Source organism: Dendrobates tinctorius, unplaced genomic scaffold, assembly GCF_039654945.1.
Source record: "Dendrobates tinctorius isolate UK_male_01 unplaced genomic scaffold, ASM3965494v1 ptg000021l, whole genome shotgun sequence".
NCBI classification, from domain to species: Eukaryota; Metazoa; Chordata; class Amphibia; order Anura; family Dendrobatidae; genus Dendrobates; species Dendrobates tinctorius.
In genome coordinates, this window is record NW_027361689.1 from 35,748,188 (window position 1) to 35,770,320 (window position 22,133).

Genomic DNA, 22,133 nt, shown 5'->3' on the forward strand with positions numbered 1-22,133 from the left:
CTTCTATCTGGTCAGACCCGCCAGAGTGCAAGTTTTCCTCGAGCTTAGCTCCATTTCCCACCTTGGCATTTTGGCACAGGGACCACACACTGGGACTCTGGCTGAGAGACGGGTGTATAGAGTAAGCCGGATAGAGAGACCTGAACCTCTTCTCTGATGGACCTCATATCCCTTAATAGTGATGACTGCTCCTCCCTGATGACTTTGGTGGTGCAGGTCTCACATAGCTATTTCAACTACGCATCTGGTAACTTAAAGCAGCAGTTAGTGCATCTTCTATGTTTCCCTGCCTTCTTGCCGTCCCTTTTAGGTGCCGTAGAAGTGGATGCTACCCCCTAAAATACAGAGTATAGGCTATGTGTTTTTTATGTGGGGTATGGGGCCGTCAGTGGGTATATTCCCTACCAGACCCCTACTCACGTGCCCCTGGATTTGTTTGGCTCTGTTTTGCCTGAATCCTCCATGCTGAGCATACAGTAGGGCAGCAATACAGACAACCGGTAGCGCATTTACAAAAACCGTCTGATGAGACGCCGTCCAGGTCGCAGCTTGAATCCAGCACTTCCTGTGTTCCAATGTGAAACGCACACAGACCGCAAACCCACCAGAAGCGTCCTGACCGGCCGCAGTGATGACACAACCGGAAGTGCGCCCACAGTGCTTCAGCGTGCTAGAGGCAGACACTGTATATGTGAGCACCGCCCACGGGAGGAAGCGGCTCATGGCCCGGAAGCAGTGCTCGACCGGGAAGGCTGTCGGCCACAGACTGCTCAACAGCGGGAAGGGAGAGGTTGCGTTCCCCCCCCCCCCCCCCATCTGTTCCAGGTACGATTAGGGATAAACGCCGAAGCTCTTCTCTCGCCATTCCTATCCACGCCATGACAGGAAAAACACACTGAGGGGGTGGAGGCGAGAGGGTCCTTTTAACATCTCTTTGTTTCCTGTCCCAGCAAGGATAAGAAGGACGACCTCCATGGTGCGGTCAGGAGGGATGACCTGGCAAACTGTACTAAAAATGGATGTACTAAAACTGTACTAAAAATGGATGAGGGAGAGTAGAAATCTTGACAGAAAAATTAGCAATAGAAAGAAGGCACCTCTGCTCCTAGAGAAGAACGGAAGGAAAAATACGCCAAAACGAAAGGATTAAAAAGTCTTTTAATTATACACATGTGGTCACAATTCTGCCTTTTTAAAAAGATCATTGGAAAATGTACATAAGGCCGCTTGTAAATGTACATCATCTATAGATTATTGATACAATGCTGTATGTTCACCAAAATTGACAATAATTTACATAAGTTTTTTGTTTGTTTGTTTTTTTTACTTTATCCTCTTGGCTTTTTAGCAGGCTAATCCCAAAAAAATACAGTACTATACATAGCAAGCCACTGGCCTTATTACTCGTGAGGCTCTCCTGTGTGAGCAGAACCCTATATACATGGACATATTATATATATACCATTTCTACTCACTAAGCCACAATGTACTGCATTGATTCCTATCAACGTGTTAGAGCCGTGGTGTAGAAACAAGAACGGGTTCTCCAGCGCTAGATAAATAGATAGCTGGTATTTATATATTTATATACTTTTTTTTTTTTTTTTTTTACCAAGCTGTAGAAAGACTGGTTAAAAAAAAAAATTGATTTAAAGAAAGAAATTTACATTGTACAATACTATTTGCCAAGGCAATATAGAGACACCCAAATGTACACTAAAATGCAAAAAAAAAAAAAAGTTTTTTTTTTCCCCTTCCCAGATGAAGAGGTGAAAACAAAGTGACATATACAGCAAAAAAATAAGGTTTACAAATGTACAATCTGTACAACCAACTACAAAATAAGCAAGGCTCGGTATTAAACATCGAGACTGTAAACGGTCAACTACTCATTAGTTACACTTATACAATACAAAGCAGATATTTATATATGACCCCCAAAACAATTACAAAACAGAAAGCCATTCGACTATATGTATATATATACTTTTTTTTTTTTAATATATATATTTTATCATGCGCAAAAAGGGACCTTTATCCACTATCTAAATTCATTTGATCTGGCAAAAAAAAATTCACACTTCTGTGTACATAATAATGATAACAAAAAATATATATATATCTACCACGCCAGAACTAAGCAATGATTAATCGTCAGTGCTAATCAGGAAACGTAACGGAGTCGTCATCATTTTCTCCAGAATTTTATTTAATCTGTGGATCCCGATGCTCCTTTCTAGGAACGTCGTTATCCGAGCCTTCCCCACCGCCCCTCGCGGAGGTTGCAATTAACAGAGGAATGGATTGAAGCCTCTATTGTATGCAAACTGTATGATTTGTGCACTAGGTCCCTTTAAAAAAAAAAAAAATGCGAGTGCATGGGGGGAAAAAAAAAAAAAAAAAAAAAGTTGATAATAGGCATTCATTGCCAGAAACAAGCACATATTTCATAAACGCAAAAAAAAAAGAAAAAATTAGCCAATGTCATTATGCAGCCAATGATTTACATAAGTAGAAAAAAAAATTTAATCACTGCAGTTGTGTATCCACACACACAAGTCTTTCCAACAGGCAGTAAAGTGAGTGAGTTAATACACTACATGGACCTCTCGTGCATCACCTACACACAATCATCCATAGGAAGGCAGCCTAAAAAATGAATTAAGTGAGGTCGCCGGGGGTCAGATGGACGCAGCTGAGGTAGAGTTAAACTTAACCCGAAACGCGTGGTCTAAATCACAGATTGACCCCGTAAAGGGTAGAAACGCTCTTGATCGGGCTGTACAGTTTTGGATTAGGCCCTTTCATACTGTGCCCCCTTTCACCAGGAGTAGAAACTCTCCTGGCAAGAAATTAGGAATTACATGGAGACCAAGATGAAAGGTACCGCACAGTCCTCTGATAACGCCACTAGTCTCCTCAATCTACAGACAGAACATGGCTACCAACATAACGTTTTGGCTACGTCGCTGGTCCCTAGGCTGCCATCCTATGAACACAGTCTTGACTTAAAGAGGACCCGTCACCTCTCCTTACATGTCTGTGTTATGACACACTTGTGTTCCTCATTATAATTTTTTTTTTTTTGCGCATCTCTTTTTTTGGGGGATTTTATTATTGTTCTTCTGTTATTCTTTCTGGAAATGTATGAATAAATTACGATAACTCAGTGTTCACGGCGCTGCACACTTACATGTAGTTATTATTAATCTTAGACATGAATAAATTTACTGAGTGAAGGCACAATGATAAAATACAGGGGCAAATCAGGAGAGCTGATGGGGGTCTCTGCACATATGGGACTGTGACTGTATATAGGTTACTTTTTTTTTTTTTTTTTTTTAGGAGTTGTCTGGTATCAACCAGAAAGTGGCCAAAGTGGTAGAAGAAAAAAAAATGTTGCAAGCAATATTACCCCGGTGTGACCACATGACAACATTGCAGCAAGTAAATAGAGAACAGCGGGGCATGGCGAAGATGTAACAGGTAAGATATACTTTAGATAGCCACTTTGATTGATTTTGAACAATCCCTTTAAACATTGATTCTTTATGTGCCTACGCGCCTGTGGAAACAAACTTGAAAAGTAGTTTGAGAAAAAAAAAATATATCCATGTTTAAAAGAAATAAATGAATCTATGTCACAAAAATAATATTAGACCCCTATTTACAGATTAACCCACCGAGCTGATGGGAGACTGACCCGACCGGCAAACCAGCATTATTAAAATACTGTACTTTCCCTTTAAAAACTACCACTTTTTACAGGAACTTTACAAGGTAAAAATTTACAAAATATGTGACAGCTTGATACAATTACATCATTTACAGGCTCTGGTTTTGTGCCGGTGAGGCGGCTGGGTAAGTCTCCCACAGTAGCTGGAGGAACACCCCAAATGTACAAGGCGGGAGGACAATAAATAGTGTGGTACACATCGGCTAAGGTGAGAGAAAGCGAGGTGGGAGGCTTGGGAGGGCCTTCGTTCATGGCAGGTGTAATGTGAGGACACTTTTCTCTATTCCTGGCTTTGCCTAGAGCATGCCGTTTGATGGTCCAACCATTGGCCCAAGATCATTGCTAGTCTTCATGTAGTATTTCTCCAGCTTGGCCAGTATGTGTTTCCCATATGTGTATTTTCGCAATGTTGTGATGTGCGGCCGGATCTAGGAAAGAAAAAAAACAAACAAAAAAAAAAAATCTGGTTAATTCTTGAGGAGGTTGAAGCTTTTAGAATTCTATATATCTATCTCTCTCTCTCTATATATATATATATATATATATATATATATATATATATATATATACATACATACATACATACATACATACATACACACACATATATATATATATATATATATATATAGGCCAGTGCTGACCACAATATTCATTTTCCTTTAATTCTCTGTTGCATTTAACCATAATCCAAGGATGTCCAAAAATTATCACAAAAGGTAATAAAGGGCATAAAATGGGGGAAAAAAAGCCATATACGGCAAGCAAACTAACACTTTATTAAATAAAAGCAGACACTGACAAAGCTTTAAAAATGCTCCATAGTCTATAGACAAATGGAGGGTATGCCCAAAATGAGGCAATCACCCACCTGCTCTGCAGAACCATGCAACGCAATCTTCAATAGTGTATTAACACCAGTCAGCGCACAACACATAACACTAACATGTCCACACACCAGATACAGAGAAGAGGTCCGTAGAGGGTAGGAACCATGACCAATAACATAATCTGTATATATGGATCACAGATGTACTGTATGTGCCATCAAATAAGAATGGTGAAAGGTGAAACACGGCCCTAATGTTGTCACCAAAAACATTCTTATTTCATTGTTTTTGGTCACAACATTAGGGCTGTACTGCACCCTTCATCAAGTTTATTTGATGGCACATACAGTACATCTGTGATCCATATTTACAGGCTATTTTATTGGGCATTGTTCCTATCCTCTCTGCATCAGATATGCAAACTCGTAAAATTTTCAGTTGCATCATCTGGGGTCATAGGAACCATGGGTGTGTGCTGCTGCCTCCAAGAGGCCCAAAAGTAAGAATTAGAAAAGACGGCTCCTTCGCTGCAAACTACATCCATCTGCAGATACTGGACTAAACCGGGTTAGTGCCACGTTGGAGGCAGGCAAGTCTGATGACCAGACCTGTTTTTTACTTTATTTCCTTTTGGTATTACATTTTTTTTTGTCTTCTCCTTTAGGTTGGAAAATATTGGATTAGCCTCACTATAAACGGAGAAAGTACTGAACAGGTCAAATTGTATCCCGTCTGGTCTGGATGGCAGGGCCTCAATCCCAAATGTAGCCGTGTTCAGGTGACCAGACAAACAGTCCTTCCCTTGTCTGCTTCCAGTCCATCACAGCAAAGAGCGTTGCACGGAGAGAATACAGATCTAAGGGTCCCAGTGAAGACGGCTCCAAGAACCCCAGGAATTGGCCTCTTCGGGATAGACGAATATGTCCCCTGCGCTCCAGCATGCTAACAGCTCCCATATTGTGTTGGCCTTTCTCCAGTATACTCTTTAGAGCTCTAGCACTTTTATGCGCAGCAACACTTCCTCCAGCGCAACATGGAGCGATTCTGGATCTCTGGTGGGGCTAGGATGGAATGGAGTAGCCAGCTTTTACTGCAGCCTAACCGGCTCCCAGCGGGCAATGTCTCCAAGCCAATCAACCTTACGCACTTATATGGCTCTGCCCCACCTCCTTCAACCAATCTGGTTCATTTGGGTGATTCTGGCGCATTTTACTGGTCTCGCATACTAACCCATCTGATTACATGGTATCTGAACTACCCAAAGTGCCCCAGTCTTTGGTAATAATAATAATAATAATAATAATAATAATAATAATAATAATAATAATAATAATAATAATACAGGGATTTTTGTGATAAACTCGCCGCAAAATCCTTTTCTCCGAGACGCTCATTGGGGGACACAGATACTGTGAGGTGTATGCTTCTGCCACTAGGAGGCTGACACTAAGTGGAAAAAAAAAAAAAGAGGTTATCTCCTCCTCCGCCGTATAAACCCTCGCCCCTATAGCGGGCGGAAATCAGTTTGGTGCCAAAGCAGTAGGAGGACAACAAAATCAGCCTTAATACAGGTACAACATGTCCAGAAAAAAAGACCACCCTTATATCACAAATAAATGCGTATACAAAATAGAAGCCAACTTGGCTAATAGGGTGGGTGCTGTGTCCCCCCAATGAGCGTCTCGGAGAAAAGGATTTTACGTTGAGTTTATCACAAAAATCCCTGTTTCTCCTTCGCCTCACTGGGGGCACAGATACTGTGGGACGTCCTAAAGCAGTCCCTGGGGGTGGGAGATTGACTCACCGATCCAAGATACATGCACCTCTTATTTAAAGGTGCGCCACCGCTGCTTGGAGAATCCTTCTACCCAGGCTCGCATCTGCCGAGGCCTGAGTATGGATATTGTAATGTTTGGCAAATGTGTGCAGGCTGGACCAGGTTGCTGCCTTGCAAACCTGTTCCGTCGAAGCCGGGTGCCGAAGCACCCAAGAGGGGCCCACTGCCCGAGTAGCGTGCGCTCTAATCCCTGCTGGAATCGGCGTGCCTCTAATGCAGTAGGACTCCTGAATAGTCAAACGAATCCATCTGGCTATGGTCGATTTTGAGGCAGCGAGTCCCTTCCTGCGCCTTCGGGGAACATGAACAGCGTGTCCATCTGACGAAAGGATGCCGTCCTCGACACGTACGTCCGGAGGGCTCTTACCAGGTCTAACGTGTGAAGAGCCTTTTCCACACGGTGCACAGATGCTGGGCAAAATGAAGGCAAGACAACATCCTCATTAATGTGAAGTGAGGACACGACTTTTGGCAGAAAAGGAGGGGCTTGTCTGAGCACCACCTTATCCTTATGGAAAGTGAGGAACGGAGCTCGGCAGGATAGGGCCGCCAGCTCTGAAACCCGTCTGATAGAAGTGATGGCCACTAGGAACACCACTTTCCAGGAAAGGTACCTCAAAGACATCCTGAAGTGGTTCAAATGGAGCTTCCTGCAGAACACTTAGGACCAGGTTAAGGTCCTAGGCGTCCATAGGCGCCATATAGGGAGGTACCAAGAGGGAGACTCCCTGGATGAAAGTCTTAACCTGCAAATTGGTAGCAATTCTGCGCTGGAACAGGACGGATAAGGCCGATATTTGCCTCCTGAGGGAACTTGGGGCCAAGCCCGAGTCTAGGCCCGACTGGAGAAAGGCCAAGATGTTGGGAATCGAGAATCTCAGTGGAGAAACACTCCGGCCTCGACACCAAGCAAAGAACACCTTCCAGGTGTGGTGGTAAATTCGTGCTGAGGCAGGCATCTGGGCGCTAACCATTGTAGCAACCACCTTGCTCCCAAACCCTGCGTGGGTTAGAATCCAAGATTCAATGGCCATGCCGTCAAACACAGGGCCCCTGAGTTCGGGTGGCAAATCGGCCCTTGAGAAAGTAGATCTGGGCGCTCTGGCAGTCGCCAAGGAACGTCGGCGAGCAGCTGTATTAGATATGCGTGCCACGCTCGACGGGGCCAGCAGAATCACCGGAACCCCTTCCGCCGTTTGATCTTTTTGATGACTCTCGGGAGTAGTGGCAGTGGGGGAAAAAGATATGGGAGGCGGAACTGGTTCCATGGCAGAACCAACGCATCCACAGCGATTTCCTGCGGGTCCCTGGCCCGATCAACATATGTGGATACCTTGGCGTTCACTCTGGACGCCATCAGGTCCACATCCGGAGTTCCCCACACTTGACAAAACTGCTGGAAGACCTCGGGATGTAGTGACCACTCTCCGGACGCAAGACCCTGCCGGCTGAGAAAGTCTGCCGCCCAGTTTTCCACGCCCGGGATGTGGACTGCCGAAATCACAGATTTGCTTCGGCCCACTGAAGAATGTGCCCCACCTCGCGCATGGTTGCTCTGCTGCGGGTGCCCCCCTTGGTGATTTATGTAATCCACCGCCGTGGCGTTGTCCGATTGGATCCGGACGGGCCGGCCTGCTAAGAAGTGATGAAACTGGTGCAGAGCCAGCCGAATTGCTCGTATCTCCAATAAGTTGATCGGGAGGTGCGCCTCCTGTGGCGACCACCGTCCCTGGGTCGTGTGGTGGCGAAACACCGCTCCCCAGCCGAGGAGACAGGCATTGGTTATCACCAACCAATGGTCTGGGGAGAAGGGTTTCCCCTGGGTCAGAGAGGAACTGCTTATCCACCATCCGAGCGACTGCCTGACTCGAGAGGACAGTCGGCACCGCCGATCGAAAGGATTCTTGTCCCAGGCTGACAAGAGAGCGTGCTGCAGGGGGCGAAAATGGAACTGGGCGAACGGAATTGCTTCCATTGCTGCCACCATTCTTCCTAGAATCCTCATCCCGAAACGAATGGTAAGAGGGACTGGTTGGCGAAGAGTCCGAACTCCCTGCCGTAGAGTTAGGGCTTTTTCCTGAGGGAGAATCACCAACCCTTGGCAAGTGTCGAAGATAATTCCTAAGAAGGAAATCCTCTGAGCTGGCACAAGGGATGACTTCTTCGCATTGACCAACCACCCTAAGCGGGCAAGAGTATCTAGCATGATGTTGACATTTCCCTCGCATGCCCGTCTTGAAAGGCCCTTGACCAATAGGTCATCCAAGTAAGGCAAGACGACTATGCCTCGAGAATGCAATATGGCCATGGCAACTGCCATAACCTTTGTGAACACTCTGGGAGCCGTGGCTAACCCGAAAGATAGCGCCACGAACTGAAAATGTTGACCGTTGATGGCGAAACGCAGGAACCTTTGATGAGGAGGAAAGATGGGAACATGCATATATGCGTCCAGGATGTCGACCGAGGCCAAGTATTCTCCCTGCTCCATGGCCGATATGACTGAACGGAGAGACTCCATCCGGAAATGTCTGACCCTGATGAATTTGTTCAGAAGTTTTAGGTCCAAAACAGGTCTGACAGACCCGTCCTTTTTGGGAACCGCAAACAGGTTGGAAAAGAAGCCCTGAGCCCTTTCGAGCTCTGGCACAGGAACAATGACCCCGTTGCACTGGAGCGATTCGATGGTTCCCAACAGAGCTCTTGCCTGGGTATCCACCCTGGGAAGACGAGAAAGAAAAAAACGTTTGAGGGTTTCTGACAAACTCTATTTTGTAACCCGAGGCCACCAACTCCTTTACCCATGCGTCGCCTGCGACCCTAAACCAGACGTGGCGAAACCAGAGTAGTCGGCCGCCCACCTTGCTGGTGTCGTCTGGTAAACGCCTTGAGTCATTTGGCTGACGATCTTTGGCATCTGGATCCCCTCAATCTGGGCTGTTGAGTACGCATTCTCCCCAATGGGTTTGTTCTATATGAGACCTGCCACTCCCTATCCTGGTTGGGGCGGCCTGAAGCGGTGGAATTGGCCGCTGTGGTCCACCCGGGGTTGCGAAAGGCCAAAAACGTGCCTGAAAAGGGTGGCGAAAAGGTGGTTTGACCTTTTGTTGAGGGAGAAAACCGCTCTTTCCTCCTGTGGAGTCGGAGATAAGTTGATTTAACTGTTCCCCAAATAGACGGCCGCACTGATAGGGCAGGGAAGTCAAGGACTTCTTGGACCTAGAATCGGCCCGCCATGTCCTTAACCATAGAGCTCTTCTGCTAGAAATTGCGTTAGCGGCAGCAAGTGCCAAGCAATTGGCCGCATCCAGAGATGCATTGATTACGTAGTCTCCGGCCATCACGATCTGACTCGCGATCTCCGATATCTCTGCAGGTAGCTCTTGCTCCTGCGCAAACTTGTTTAATGATTCTGACCATGAGATCATAGCCTTGGCTAAGTTGCTGCGAACGAGGGAGAGAGCGCTGATCCTGACGCCTCATATACTGAGCGAGCTAAGCTCTCTATGAGGCAATCTGTGGGATCCTTAATAGAGGAACCACTAGATACGGATAACAGAGTTTTAGTGGCTAGGCGTGACACCGGTGGATCCACTATCGGAGATTCCGTCCATTTTTTACGGAGGTCCGGGGCAAATGGATACCTTGCTTCGAGTGCCTTTTGATCCGAGAAACACCTGTCTGGTCGTTCCCTGTGTCGCTGCACTATGTCCTCACACTCAGGGTGAGAGGAAAAAATTCTGTGCGGCCGCTTCACTCGCTTAAACACCACCTTATGCCCTGTAGCCACTGCCGGATCATCCTCAATCACCAAGGTCTGATTGACGGCTTCTATGAGGCTGTCCACTGTCTCACGTGACCCTGGAGCATCCAGGTCAAGGGGCTCGTCTGAGTTGAAATCTGAGGTCTGCTCGCTATCAACCTCTGGTGACAGGGAGCGAGAAGCAGAACTTACGGATGCCAAAGCACCGGATGGCGCCGCAAAAACTGGCGCTACTTATTGGCGCGGGCTGCTCCGCACCGCGCTCTCCATCTGAAGCCGGAGCCCTCGCAGGCCCTCTCCTCACTGACGATCCTCTTCAGCTTCCCGGCTCAGGTATGTGAGGGGGCCTTGAAAAAAATAGGACGGTGCAGGCACCCTAGCTCCATCTAACCCCTTCAGAGGGTGAGGAGAGGGACCGTCTGCCGCCTTGCAGCACCGCAGTCTAAGCATTGGTGGAGCAGTGGGGGCCGCACGGACTAGTCTTTTGCCTCTGTACAGCTCATGGTTTCAATACCTAGGGGTGGTCAGGGCTAAGTCCAGCATCGTGTCCCACGTCGCGGGAGAGGATACGTGGGACACTCGCACGTGCTCGCCAGTTATTGGTTTGGGGAAATCTGACCCTTTCAATAGGATCCGTTGCCCCTGTCTAATCTTCATGGAAAAAAGTCTGGAGCAAAAAACGTGTGCCTTCATGGACACTAAGCAAAACATGGATTTTTGTGATAACTCACCGTAAAATCCTTTTCTCCGAGACGCTCATTGGGGGACACAGACTGTGGGTGTATGCTTCTGCCGCTAGGAAGCTGACACTAAGTGAAAAAAAGAAGTTAGCTCCTCCTCCGCACTATACACACTCGCCCCTATTGCGGGCGGAAATAATTTTGGTGCCAAAGCAGTAGGAGGACAACAAAAAACAGCCTTAATACAGGTACAACATGTCCAAAGGAAAAACACCACCCTTATATCCAATAAATAAACATATATTAATTTAAACAAAACAAGAGCCAACTTGGCTGATCGTGTGGGTGTTGTGTCCCCCAATGAGCGTCTCGGAGAAAAGGATTTTACGGTGAGTTAATCACAAAAATCCATGTTTCTCCTTCGCCTCATTGGGGACACAGAGGCTCGCATCCGCCGAGGCCAGAGTATGGATATTGTAATGTTTGGCAAATGTGTGCAGGCTGGACTAGGTTGCTGCCTTGCAAACCTGTTCCGTCGAAGTCTGATGCCGAAGCGCCCAAGAGGCGCCCACTGCCCGAGTAGAGTGCGCTCTGATACCTGCTGGAATCGATACGCCTCTAATGCGGTAGGACTCCTGAATAGTCAAACGAATCCATCTGGCTATGGTTGATTTTGAGGCAGCGAGTCCCTTCCTGCGCCCTTCAGGAAGCACCAACAGCGTGTCCATCTGGCGAAATGGTGCCATCCTCAACACGTACCTCCGGAGGGCTATTACCAGGTCTAACATGTGAAGAGCCTTTTCCACACGGAGAAAAGCCAAGATGTTGGGGATCGAGAATCTCAGTGGAGAAACACCGCGGCCTCGACACTAAGCGAAGAACACCTTCCAGGTGTGGTGGTAAATTCGTGCTGAAGCAGGCTTCCATGCGCTAATCATTGTAGCGACCACCTTGCTCCCGAACCCCGCCTGGGTTAGAATCCAAGATTCAATGGCCATGCCGTCAAACACAGGGCCCCTGAGTTCAGGTGGCAAACCAGCCCTTGAGAAAGTAGATCCGGGCGCTCTGGTAGGCGCCAAGGGACGTCGGCGAGTAGCAGCATTAGATCTGCGTACCACGCTCGACGGGGACAATCCGGGGCCAGCAGAATTGCCGGCCCCCCTTCCGTCTTGATCTTCTTGACGACTCTCGGAAGTAGTGGCAGCGGGGGAAATAGATATGGGAGGCGAAACTGGTTCCATGGCAGAACCAACGCGCCCACAGCGATTGCCTGCGGGTCCCTGGCCTGAGCGACATATGTGGGCACCTTGGCGCTCACTCTGGACGCCATCAGGTCCACATCTGACAAATCTGCCGGAAGACTTCAGGATGTAGAGACCACTCTCTGGACGCAAGACCCTGGCGGCTGAGAAAATCTGCTGCCCAATTTTCCACGCCCGGGATGTGGACAGCCGAAAACACAGAGTGGCAGAACGTACCCCACCTCGCGCATGGTTGCTCTGCTGCTGGTGCCCCCTAGGTGATCTATGTAAGCCACTGCCGTGGCGTTGTCCAACTGAATCCGAACGGGGCGGCCTGCTAGAAAGTGATAAAACTTTTGCAGAGCCAGTCGAATTGCTCATATCTCCAATAAGTTGATCGGGAGGCGTGCCTCCTGGCGAGGAGACTGGCTTCGGTTGTCATCACCCCAGTGGTCTGGGGGGAAAGGTTCCCCTGGGTCAGAGAGGAAATGGTTAACCACCATCCGAGCGACTGCCTGACTTGAAAAGACAGTCGGCACTGCCGATCAAGCGTGAAGGGATTCTTGTCCCCAGCTGACAAAATGGCGTGCTGCAGGAGGCGAAGATGGAACTGGGCGAACGGTACCGCTTCCATTGCTGCCACCATTTTCCCTAGACTCCTCATCCCGGATCGGATGGTATGAGGGACTGGTTGCCGAAGTGTCCGGACTCCCTGCCGGAGCGCTTGCACCTTTTCCTGAGGGAGAATTACCAACCCTCGGTGAGTGTCGAGAATCATTCCTAGGAAGGAGATCCTTTGAGCTGGCACAAGGGATGACTTCTTCGCATAGACCAACCACCCTAAGGGGGCAAGAGTATCTAGCGTGATGTTGACATTTTCCTCGCATGCCCGTATTGAAGGGCCTTTGACCAAGAGGTCGTCCAGATAAGGCAAGACGACTATGCCTCGAGAATGCAGTATGGCCATGACGACTGCCATAACCTTTGTGAACACTCAGGGGCCGTGGCTAGCGCGAAGGGTAGTGCTACGAACTGAAAACGTAGATCGCTGATGGCGAAGCGTAGAACCCTCTGATGAGGAGGAAACATGGGAATATGCAGATATGTGCCCTGGATATCTATTGAGGCCAAGTATTCTCCCTGCTCCATGGCCGATATGACTGACCGGAGAGACTCCATCCGGAAATGTCTGATCCCGATGAATTTGTTCAGAAGCTTCAGGTCGAAAACAGGCCTGACAGACCCGTCCTTTTTGGGAACCACAAAAAGGTTGGAATAGAACCCCTGATTTTTTTCGTTTTCTGGTACTGGAACAATGACTCCGTTGTGCTGAAGCGGTTTGATGGCTCCCAACGGAGCCCTTTTGCCTAGGCATCCACTCTGGGAAGCCGGGAAAGGAAAAAAAAAAACCGTCTTGGCGGGAATCTGACAAATTCTACTTTGTAACCTGAGGCCACCAATTCCTTTACCCATGCGTCGTGAGCGACATTGGCCCAGACGTGGAAAAATCAGAGTAGGCGGCCGCCCACCTTGCCGGTGTCGTCTGGTAAAGGCCTCGAGTCATTTGGCCGACGATCTTTGGGATCTGGATCCCCTCGATCTGGGCTGCTGAGTACGCAATCTCCCCAAAGGGTTGGCTCAATATGAGACCTGCCGCTCCCTTATCCTGGTTGGGGCGGCCTGAGGCGGCGGAATTGGCCACTGTAGTTTACCAGGTGTTGCGAAAGGCCCGAGAACGTGCCTGAAACGGGTGACGAAAAAGCGGTTTGACCCTTTGTTGAGGGAGAAACCCGCTCGTTCCTCCTGTGGAGTCAAAAATAAGTTTATCCAACTTCTCCCCAAATAGGCAGCCGCACTGATAAGGCAGGGAAGTTAAGTAGTACTTAGAAGCATCGGCTCTTCTGATCGAAATTGCATTAGCGGCAGCAAGTGCCGAGCAATTGGCCGCATCCAAAGACGCATTGATTACATAGTCTCCGGCCATCGCTATCTGACCTGCGACCTCTGAAATCTCTGCAGGTAGATCCGGCTCCTGCGCAACCTTGTATAATATGTCTCTGACCATGATATCATAGCCTTGGCTACCCAAGTTGCTGCGAACGAGGGAGCGAGTGCTGACCCTGACGCCTCATATACTGAGCGAGTTAAGCTCTGTATAAGGCGATCCGTGGGATCCTTAAATCGAGGAAACACTAGGGACGGATAGCAGGGTCTTAGTGGCTAGGCACGAAACCGGATGATCCACCATCAGGGATTCCATCCATCTTTTACAGAGGTCCGAAGCAAATGGATACCTTGTTTCGAGTGCCTTTTGACCCGAGAAACGCCTGTCTGGACATTCTCTGTGCCGCCGCACTATGTCCTCAAACTCCAGGTGAGAGGAACAAATTCTGTGCGGGCGCTTCACTCGCTTAAATGCCACTTTATGCCCCGTAGCCGCTGCGGGATCATCCTCAATCCCCAAGGTCTAATTGATGGCTTCTGTGAGGTTGTCCACTGTTTCAAGTGACCCTGGAGTGTCCTTGTCAATGGGCTCGTCTGGGTCGCAATCTGAGGTCTGCTCGCTATCAACCACTGGTAACGGGGAGCGAGAAGCAGAGCTTACGGATGCCAAGGCACCGGATGGACAGGGCGACACCGTGTGGATTCGTTTCCTCCGGGTTTGCCTGGATTGAGAGCGGCCCCTGTAGGCCGGAGGCTTTTGTGAGGTGGAGGTGCCCTCTGAGGCCGGCAAGCCATCGTCACTGCCCCTTATCTGGGGCTTGAAGGGACTCTATTGCTCTCGTAAGCGACGCCATGGACTGTGACCGTGATCAGGCCCACTACGGGGGATTTGACACATTGGTCGCGGTCACAGGGGAGGGCTCCTGGGCGCGCTCGGATTCGCAGGCTTCGCATAATCGCTTGCTCTGCGCCCGCAGAAACGCAGCCCGACAAGAGATGCATGCAGCGTAAAAGAACGTGTGCATCTTTGCCTTTTTGGACATACTGTATCTGTCCGCTGCTGGGGATGTGGGGAGGAGGTAGCACCTCGTTTTCCCTGTAGCGTGGCCTCTCGGGCAGCACTTACCCCAGCCCTGCGCCCCTCCGTCCTGGCTGCTTCTTCAAATCGCACGCAACCAGCTGTGAGAGTGAACCAGCATGTAAAAACCGCTCTAGGGGCGGTGCTTTCGTTCTGCGGCCTAGCCGCGCTCCGAAGCCAGGGCCTAAATTTCTTCGCCGCGGGCCGCCGGAAGTGAAGCGTGGCTCCAGGGGCGGGACTTCAGCCGCTGCCTAGCTCCAGCTGAAGCTGCGGCCTCAATTTTTCCCCTACCCGGGGGGGCGCGCGCGGTTCCATGGTGCTGACAAAACATGGCGCTGCGCCGCCTGACTGATCCAGCCACTCTTGCCTTGCATGGCCGGTGGCTTCCGCCGCCTGGGGCTCCAGCCCTCGGATTTTTGCAGGAGCCCTCCCAGACCCTCTCCTCACCAATGATCCTCTTCAGCCTGAGCGCAGGTATGTGAGGGGGCCTTGATAAAAAATAGAACGGTGCATGCACCCTAACTCCATCTAACCCCGTCAGGGGGTGAGGAGAGGGACCGTCCGCCACCTTGCAGCACCGCAGTCTAAGCACTGGTGGAGCAGTGGGGGCCGCACGGACTAGTCTTGTGCCTCTGTACAGCCCATGGTTTCAATACCTAGGGGCGGTCAGGGCTAAGTCCGGCATTGTGTCCCACGACGCGGGAGAGGATACGTGGAGGCGACACTTTCACGTGCTCGCCCGTTGTTGGTTTGGAGAAATCGGACCCTTTCAATAGGATCCGTTGCCCGTCACATCTTCATGGGAAAAAGACGAAAAGAGTCTGGAGAAAAAAAACAGACATGTGCCTCCACGGACACTATAGGGGCGAGGGTGTATACTGTGGAGGAGGAGCTAACCTCTTTTTTTTCTCCACTTAGTGTCAGCCTCCTAGCGGCAGAAGCATACACCCACAGTCTCTGTGTCCCCCAATGAGGCGAAGGAGAAAAACTGATTTCCGCCCGCCATAGGGGTGAGGGTGTATACGGCAGGAGGAGGAGCTAACCTCTTTTTTTCACTTAGTGTCAGCCTCCAAGCGGCAGAAGCATACACCCCACAGTATCTGTGTCCCCCAATGAGGCGAAGGAGAAAATTATTTTTTTTTAATATATCGCTAACATACTCCGCAGCACTTTACAGTTTGCACACATTATCATCACTGTCCCCGATGGGGCTCACAATCTAAATTCACTATCAGTATGTCTTTGGAGTGTGGGAGGAAACCGGAGAACCCGGAGGAAACCCACTCAAACATGGGGAGAACATACAAACTCCTTGCAGATGTTGTCCTTGGTGAGTTTCGAACCCAGGACTCCAGCGCTGCAAGGCTGCAGTGCTATCCACGGAGCCACCGTGCTACCCTGGTTATAGTCCTAGAGTCCTTAGACAGTCTGCTGATCTTCTCTACTGCCCCTAGTACAACCACATACCAGGGCAAGTCACACCAAGCAAATCCAGACCTCACAACCAGGTGAATACCGTATATGAACCAGTATATTTAGACGATACCCTGACCCCCTCCAAAGTGGGTCGGCCAACCAGTAGAGACCACCCTATAGGTTGCATCACACGAGTGAACCAAACAGCGTTCTGACCACTTTCCACGGTGAGGTAAACGAACGCACCAAGGCCTTTTAGTATGGCGTTTTGATCAAATAGATTAAATGGTTCTCTATCCACTTCCTAATGTGCATAAGACCATAATAAAAAAAAAAGTTGAGGGCAGGGCAAAGTACTGCGGTGCGCAGGTGTTGGGTCTCTCTGACCTTTCCAGTCACCTGAGCACTGCAGTACTTTGCTCTGCCTTCAACAGGACAGACAAGTACGCCTGCGTAGGAGCTCGATGCTGGGGAGCAATGAGGCAAGAAGGAGGGTGGCATCACAAGAAGAAGGGAGGTGCCGGACCCGAACCTGCGCCACCCATCGGACTGGACCGCCCCCCCGGGTGAGTACAACAAAACTTCTTTTTCTTATCTTTCAGGTCAGACTGGGGGCTTATCTACTGCATTATAGAGTACTGTATATCAGCCCTGAAAGGCAGTGGCCGTATCTTGTAGCGGCCAAAACAGGTGACAGGTTCCCTTTAATACCACGAGGTGCTAAGGAACATAAGGATTTTTTATTCTTTCGTTTAAGTCTTACAAATGTTATGCTCTGGGATCTCAAGAGGGACATTAAATTAGTGGAGAATAACTTCTCTGCAAATTAAGTTTCCCAGAAAAAGCTGCACAAAGATTCATTCATGGCCAACCATTACCACGCGGCAGCTCCAGCGCTCCAGTGTACCCTGCCGGTCTCTATTTACAACCCTGCAGAAGGTAGTGCTGTGGACCCCGTTGTCCACTGAAGGAGATCACTGGCCATGGCAATATCATACTGTCCACACCATGGCCAATGCTTGTGGATTTCACAATACTGCACCAGTTAAGGTGATGGAAAGTTAAAAAGACTGATGTGAAGCAACAGATCCATCAGCTAAGCGATGTCCCTCGTTATTTTAGGTCACTTGCGCCCTTTAGACCCCATTTATTGCCTTTACCTTATGCATGACAATTTTGCGCTGACCGGGCTCTGCCATGTCAATCATTTTCTGTACCACATAGTTTGCGTACTGGTCCTTCATCATGGTGTATAAGGCACTGTGAGGACCATCGTTCTGACAGCAAACTTCATCAATCAGCAGTGCTCTCTCCGCCCGGGACGAGTGAGTGACACATTTCTCTACGACATTACTGAAGAGAGATGGAGAAAATGTTAAGACATTAAGATTAGAGAAGATACAAAAGGGCCACAAAAAAACAAAAAAAACCGAAGCTGGGATCCAAACAAGTCAAAAATGAATGACTCCTTCAAAAGGTTCTCCATTTACAATGAAATAAGCAAAAACATAAATGTGAAGAAAGGCAGCATCACCCACTGTTCTAAAGATCATGAGATTACTTTTCTCATACTCTCCCAATCTATACAGCAAAGCTGACAACTTATCTACAGAAAACAGGAGGTTTAGAATACATTTCTGGACTGAAATGAATAAGTCCACCAAATACAAAAAGTAAATTATCTTTCTGAATTCTTACCTGGCAAACTTGTGCTGGCTCAGCGCCAGGACTTTTCCTCTGATCTCAGACACAATCTTGCTCTTGTCCTCTGATCGGCCATGTTCCAGTACATGCTGGATTACATAGTTTCCATACTGGTCCTACAATATACAACAGATTTACATCGTGGTCAGCAGTGAATTCATCATTGGATCCAACAGGGCAGAGGATTGCGTAGTACTCCATGAGAAAGATCAGCGCTCTACAAATGGTTGCGTGAATAGTAAAGAAAACTTGGCACTCAACTTCTAGAATATTTTTTTGGATTTTTTAATGCAGCCATAATAGATATTTCGGCTTCACTGGTCTTCATCAGTAACAGACTGCAGTATAGTAGTTAATCGCATTTAGTGTGATAGTAGAAGTGACACCATAGTCACTTTAAAATCAACCAGCATCCCCTGGCTCAATGTCTGAAGGAAGCCAAAAGATCCAGGTGACTTGGTTTTGGGGTTTCTACATGGGATCTGCCATAATGGCAGCACTTGTGTGATCTTCTTGATGTCAAAAACATTGTAAAATAGAGGCTCGGAGCAAGAGAGCCTTATATAAGGTGCAGGGATACGAGCAGCGAGCGCTACCTGCACCAGCTGTTCTGTGCTCTGGTGCAGCTCCTCCAGGATGGGCATAGTCTGCTCGGCGGTACAGTGCTCCAGGATGCGCTGTATCACTCTGCAGCCATATGGGTGAGTGGAGAGAACGTACACCTGGGGGGAAAGGGACGAGAAAAAAATTAATAAGGTTTTCCCATTTCCTATGCCCTCTGCCATTGACATTTGGGGTGATGGACAGAGATACTACCCACCTGTCCTTTGAAGGCATCGATAATAAACTGGAGGGCCTGGGGCTGGACACATTCAATACATTTCTGGACCACGTGGTTTCCGTTCTGATCCTTCACGCACTTTAGGACATGTCCGTCCAGCTCCTTCACCATCTCGCTCTACAAGAGGCAGATAACACATTACATAAAATCGTGACATCAATACCGAGTTAGGGGGGCTTTCACACTGCCTTCCAGTCTGCATCGGGGCTTACGTCCAAACCCCCCGCAAATCGGGATTCAGGCATATGATATGTGCCGATGGGGGCCACAGGTTATAATGGTGGTGGCAGAAGGAGCGTGCGCTCCGTCATGCATCATTTTCGGAAGTAGAAAACTGCTGGAGGTGGACACTCAGATGCAGTCTACTATGTCTGGGTGTCTGGCACCATTATAGTCTATGGCCTTCTTGGGGCATACATCCAAATCTGTTTTCCGCCGTGGGGTGGAGTGTTCAGAAGCAAGCTCCTATGGCAGTGTTTCTCAACTCCAGTCCTCAAGACCCACCAACAGGTCATGTTTTCAGGATTTCCTTAGTATTGCACAGGTGATGCTGTTAATGCTTGAGCAGGTGATGAAATTATCACCTGTGCAACACTAAGGAAATCCTGAAAACTTGACCTGTTGGTGGGCCTTGCTTGAGGCTTGGAGTTCAGAAACACTGTCCTATGGGGACACGAAGATAAGCGAAAGCATGAAAGCATCATTAATCAAAAGCAATGTTGAACCCCTTAAGGACTTAAGCCCCCGTTACACACTGCGATATCGCTAGCAATATCGCTGTAACGTCACCAATTTTGTGACGTAGCAGCGATATTGCTATGTCTGATACTTACCTCCGACCGGCTCCCCCGCTGCTCATCGCTGATCGCGCGAGAACATCCTGGACAATTTCTCGTCGGGCGCTTCCTGTGGCGCGGACGAGCGACGCGTGGACGCGGGCGGGAGGACGTCAGGATCGCCGCGTCTGACAGGTAAGTAGCGACCTCCGACCCCTGCTATGTCGCTGGTGAGATCTGCCTGTGTGGCAGCCCACTAGCGACCACTTAGCGATGCACCAGCGATCCATATCGTTATCGGGATCGCTGGTACATCGCTAAGTGTAACGGTACCCTTAGCTGCAGATGGCTGCTGTTTAAACAGTCACATCAGTGATGGCAGCATTGCATATGTACAGGTAGGGGCGCAGGCGATCACAGGGAGCTGCTGGGTTATCATGGCAGCGGGGAGCCTGCTGAAGACCCTCATAGCTACCACCCTAGAGCTCTGAAAGGAGATTGGTAATTACACAGCAGTACTGCAGTTTGTAGTATAAGCAAATAATTGTGTGTTCAACACCCCCCAAAAATTAAAAAAAAAAATAAAAAATTATATATATATATATATATAATAAAAGGAACACTTAAACAGAATATACCGTGAGGCTAAGTTAATTAACCTTCTGTGAAAACAAGCTGTCCACTTTCACATGCATTTGTGCAAATGGAATAGACAACAGATGGAAATTATTGGCAATTATCAAGACACCCTCAATAAAGGAGTGGTTCTGCAGGTGGGGCCAACATACCACATCTCAGTACCAATGCTTTCTGGCTGATGTTTTGGTCACTTTTGAATGTTGGTTGTGCTTTCACACTCGTGGTAGCATGAGACAGACTCTACAACACACACAAGTGGCTCAGGTAGTGCAGCTCCATCCAGGATGGCACATCAATGCGAGCTGTGGCGCAAGAAGGTTTGCTGTGTCTGTCAGCGTAGTGTCCAGAGGCTGGAGGCGCTGCCAGGAGACAGGCCAGTACACCAGGAGACGTGGAGGGGGCCGTAGGAGAGCAACCACCCAGCAGCAGGACTGCTACCTCAGTCTTTGTGCAAGGAGGAACAGGAGGAGCACTGCCAGAGCCCTGCAAAATGACCTCCAGCAGGCAACAAATATGCATGTGTCTGCACAAACGGTTAGAAACCGACTCCATGAGGATGGTCTGAGTGCCCGACGTCCACAGATGGGGGTTGTGCTCACAGCCCAACACCGTGCGGCCCTCCAAAGAAGTGCCACCCCAAACCATTACTGACCCACTGCAAAACCGGTCATGCTGAAGAATGTTGCAGGCAGTAGATCGCTCTCCACGGCGTCTCCAGACTCTGTCACGTCTGTCACATGTGCTCAGTGTGAACCTGCTTGCATCTGTGAAGAGCACAGGGCGCCAGTGGCGAATTTGTCAATCCTGGTGTTCTGTGGCAAATGCCAAGCGTCCTGCACGGTGTTGGGCTGTGAGCACAACCCCCATCTGTGGACGTCGGGCACAAAAAAGGACAACCAAGTCTGTCTAAATAAAAGTGTGTCCTGGAGTCATGAACTTTTTATATATATATAGAGGATCGTAACGACAGGCATAGGGGTCATAAGCAGACCCTCAGTTGTAATAGCAACCCATTGGCACCCCGTGATCACGTAATGAGCCTATGGAAACGTATAATGACCCGCCCCCCGCCGTCACGTGTTAAATGCCGCTGTCAGATTGACAGCAAGATTTAACAGGATAACAGCTGTGGACTGCGCTCTGGTCCAACCGCAGCTATTAGAGGTACATGATGACTGATTAAATCAGCCATCATGTGGCACAAAAATACTTCAGATCGTGAATTGACCTCACTTACCTGCTGATCTGGAGATATGGATTCTAGGGCCTTCTGAATAACCCGACAGCCGTACATCTGTAAAGCCAACGGGAGAACATGTCCACGTATACGTGTTGCCAAGGCCAGTTTCTGATCCATACTTCCAAACTGCAAAAACAAACACACTGTCAAAAGAACTGAATAAAAAAAAAAATGTGAACGCCAATATGGCTGACAACAGTAGTTGCTTGGCGGCTCCTTCCCTTCTAAAATTGAGGGGGCGCCAACAACAAAGACAGCACTGCAGAGCTCTACGGCTGTGTGCACATTGCACCATTGTGTCGTTTAGGATATGGATCCACTAGCAGACAATTTGGGGTCTAGTACCAACTAGGTCAAAGACTAAAACAATTCTATTGTCGCTATTGATAAGATTTTGTATGAAACCTA

General features: G+C 48.7%; 1 protein-coding gene across 3 annotated transcripts in view; it reads right to left on the bottom strand.

Moving 5' to 3' along the window:
- Positions 1-1,140: 1,140 nt before the first annotated feature.
- The window catches only part of PUM2 (pumilio RNA binding family member 2), a 69,858-nt gene continuing 48,865 nt past the window's right edge, over positions 1,141-22,133 (bottom strand). For all 3 annotated transcript variants that reach the window (XM_073568290.1, XM_073568289.1, XM_073568288.1), the window contains 6 exons: positions 21,723-21,851; positions 19,050-19,187; positions 18,826-18,951; positions 18,224-18,345; positions 17,686-17,878; positions 1,141-4,164 (listed from right to left, as the gene is read on the bottom strand). In XM_073568290.1, coding sequence (XP_073424391.1) covers positions 4,033-4,164; positions 17,686-17,878; positions 18,224-18,345; positions 18,826-18,951; positions 19,050-19,187; positions 21,723-21,851 — 840 coding nt within the window. In that variant the 3' untranslated portion in view covers positions 1,141-4,032. The remainder of the gene's footprint in view (positions 4,165-17,685; positions 17,879-18,223; positions 18,346-18,825; positions 18,952-19,049; positions 19,188-21,722; positions 21,852-22,133) is intronic.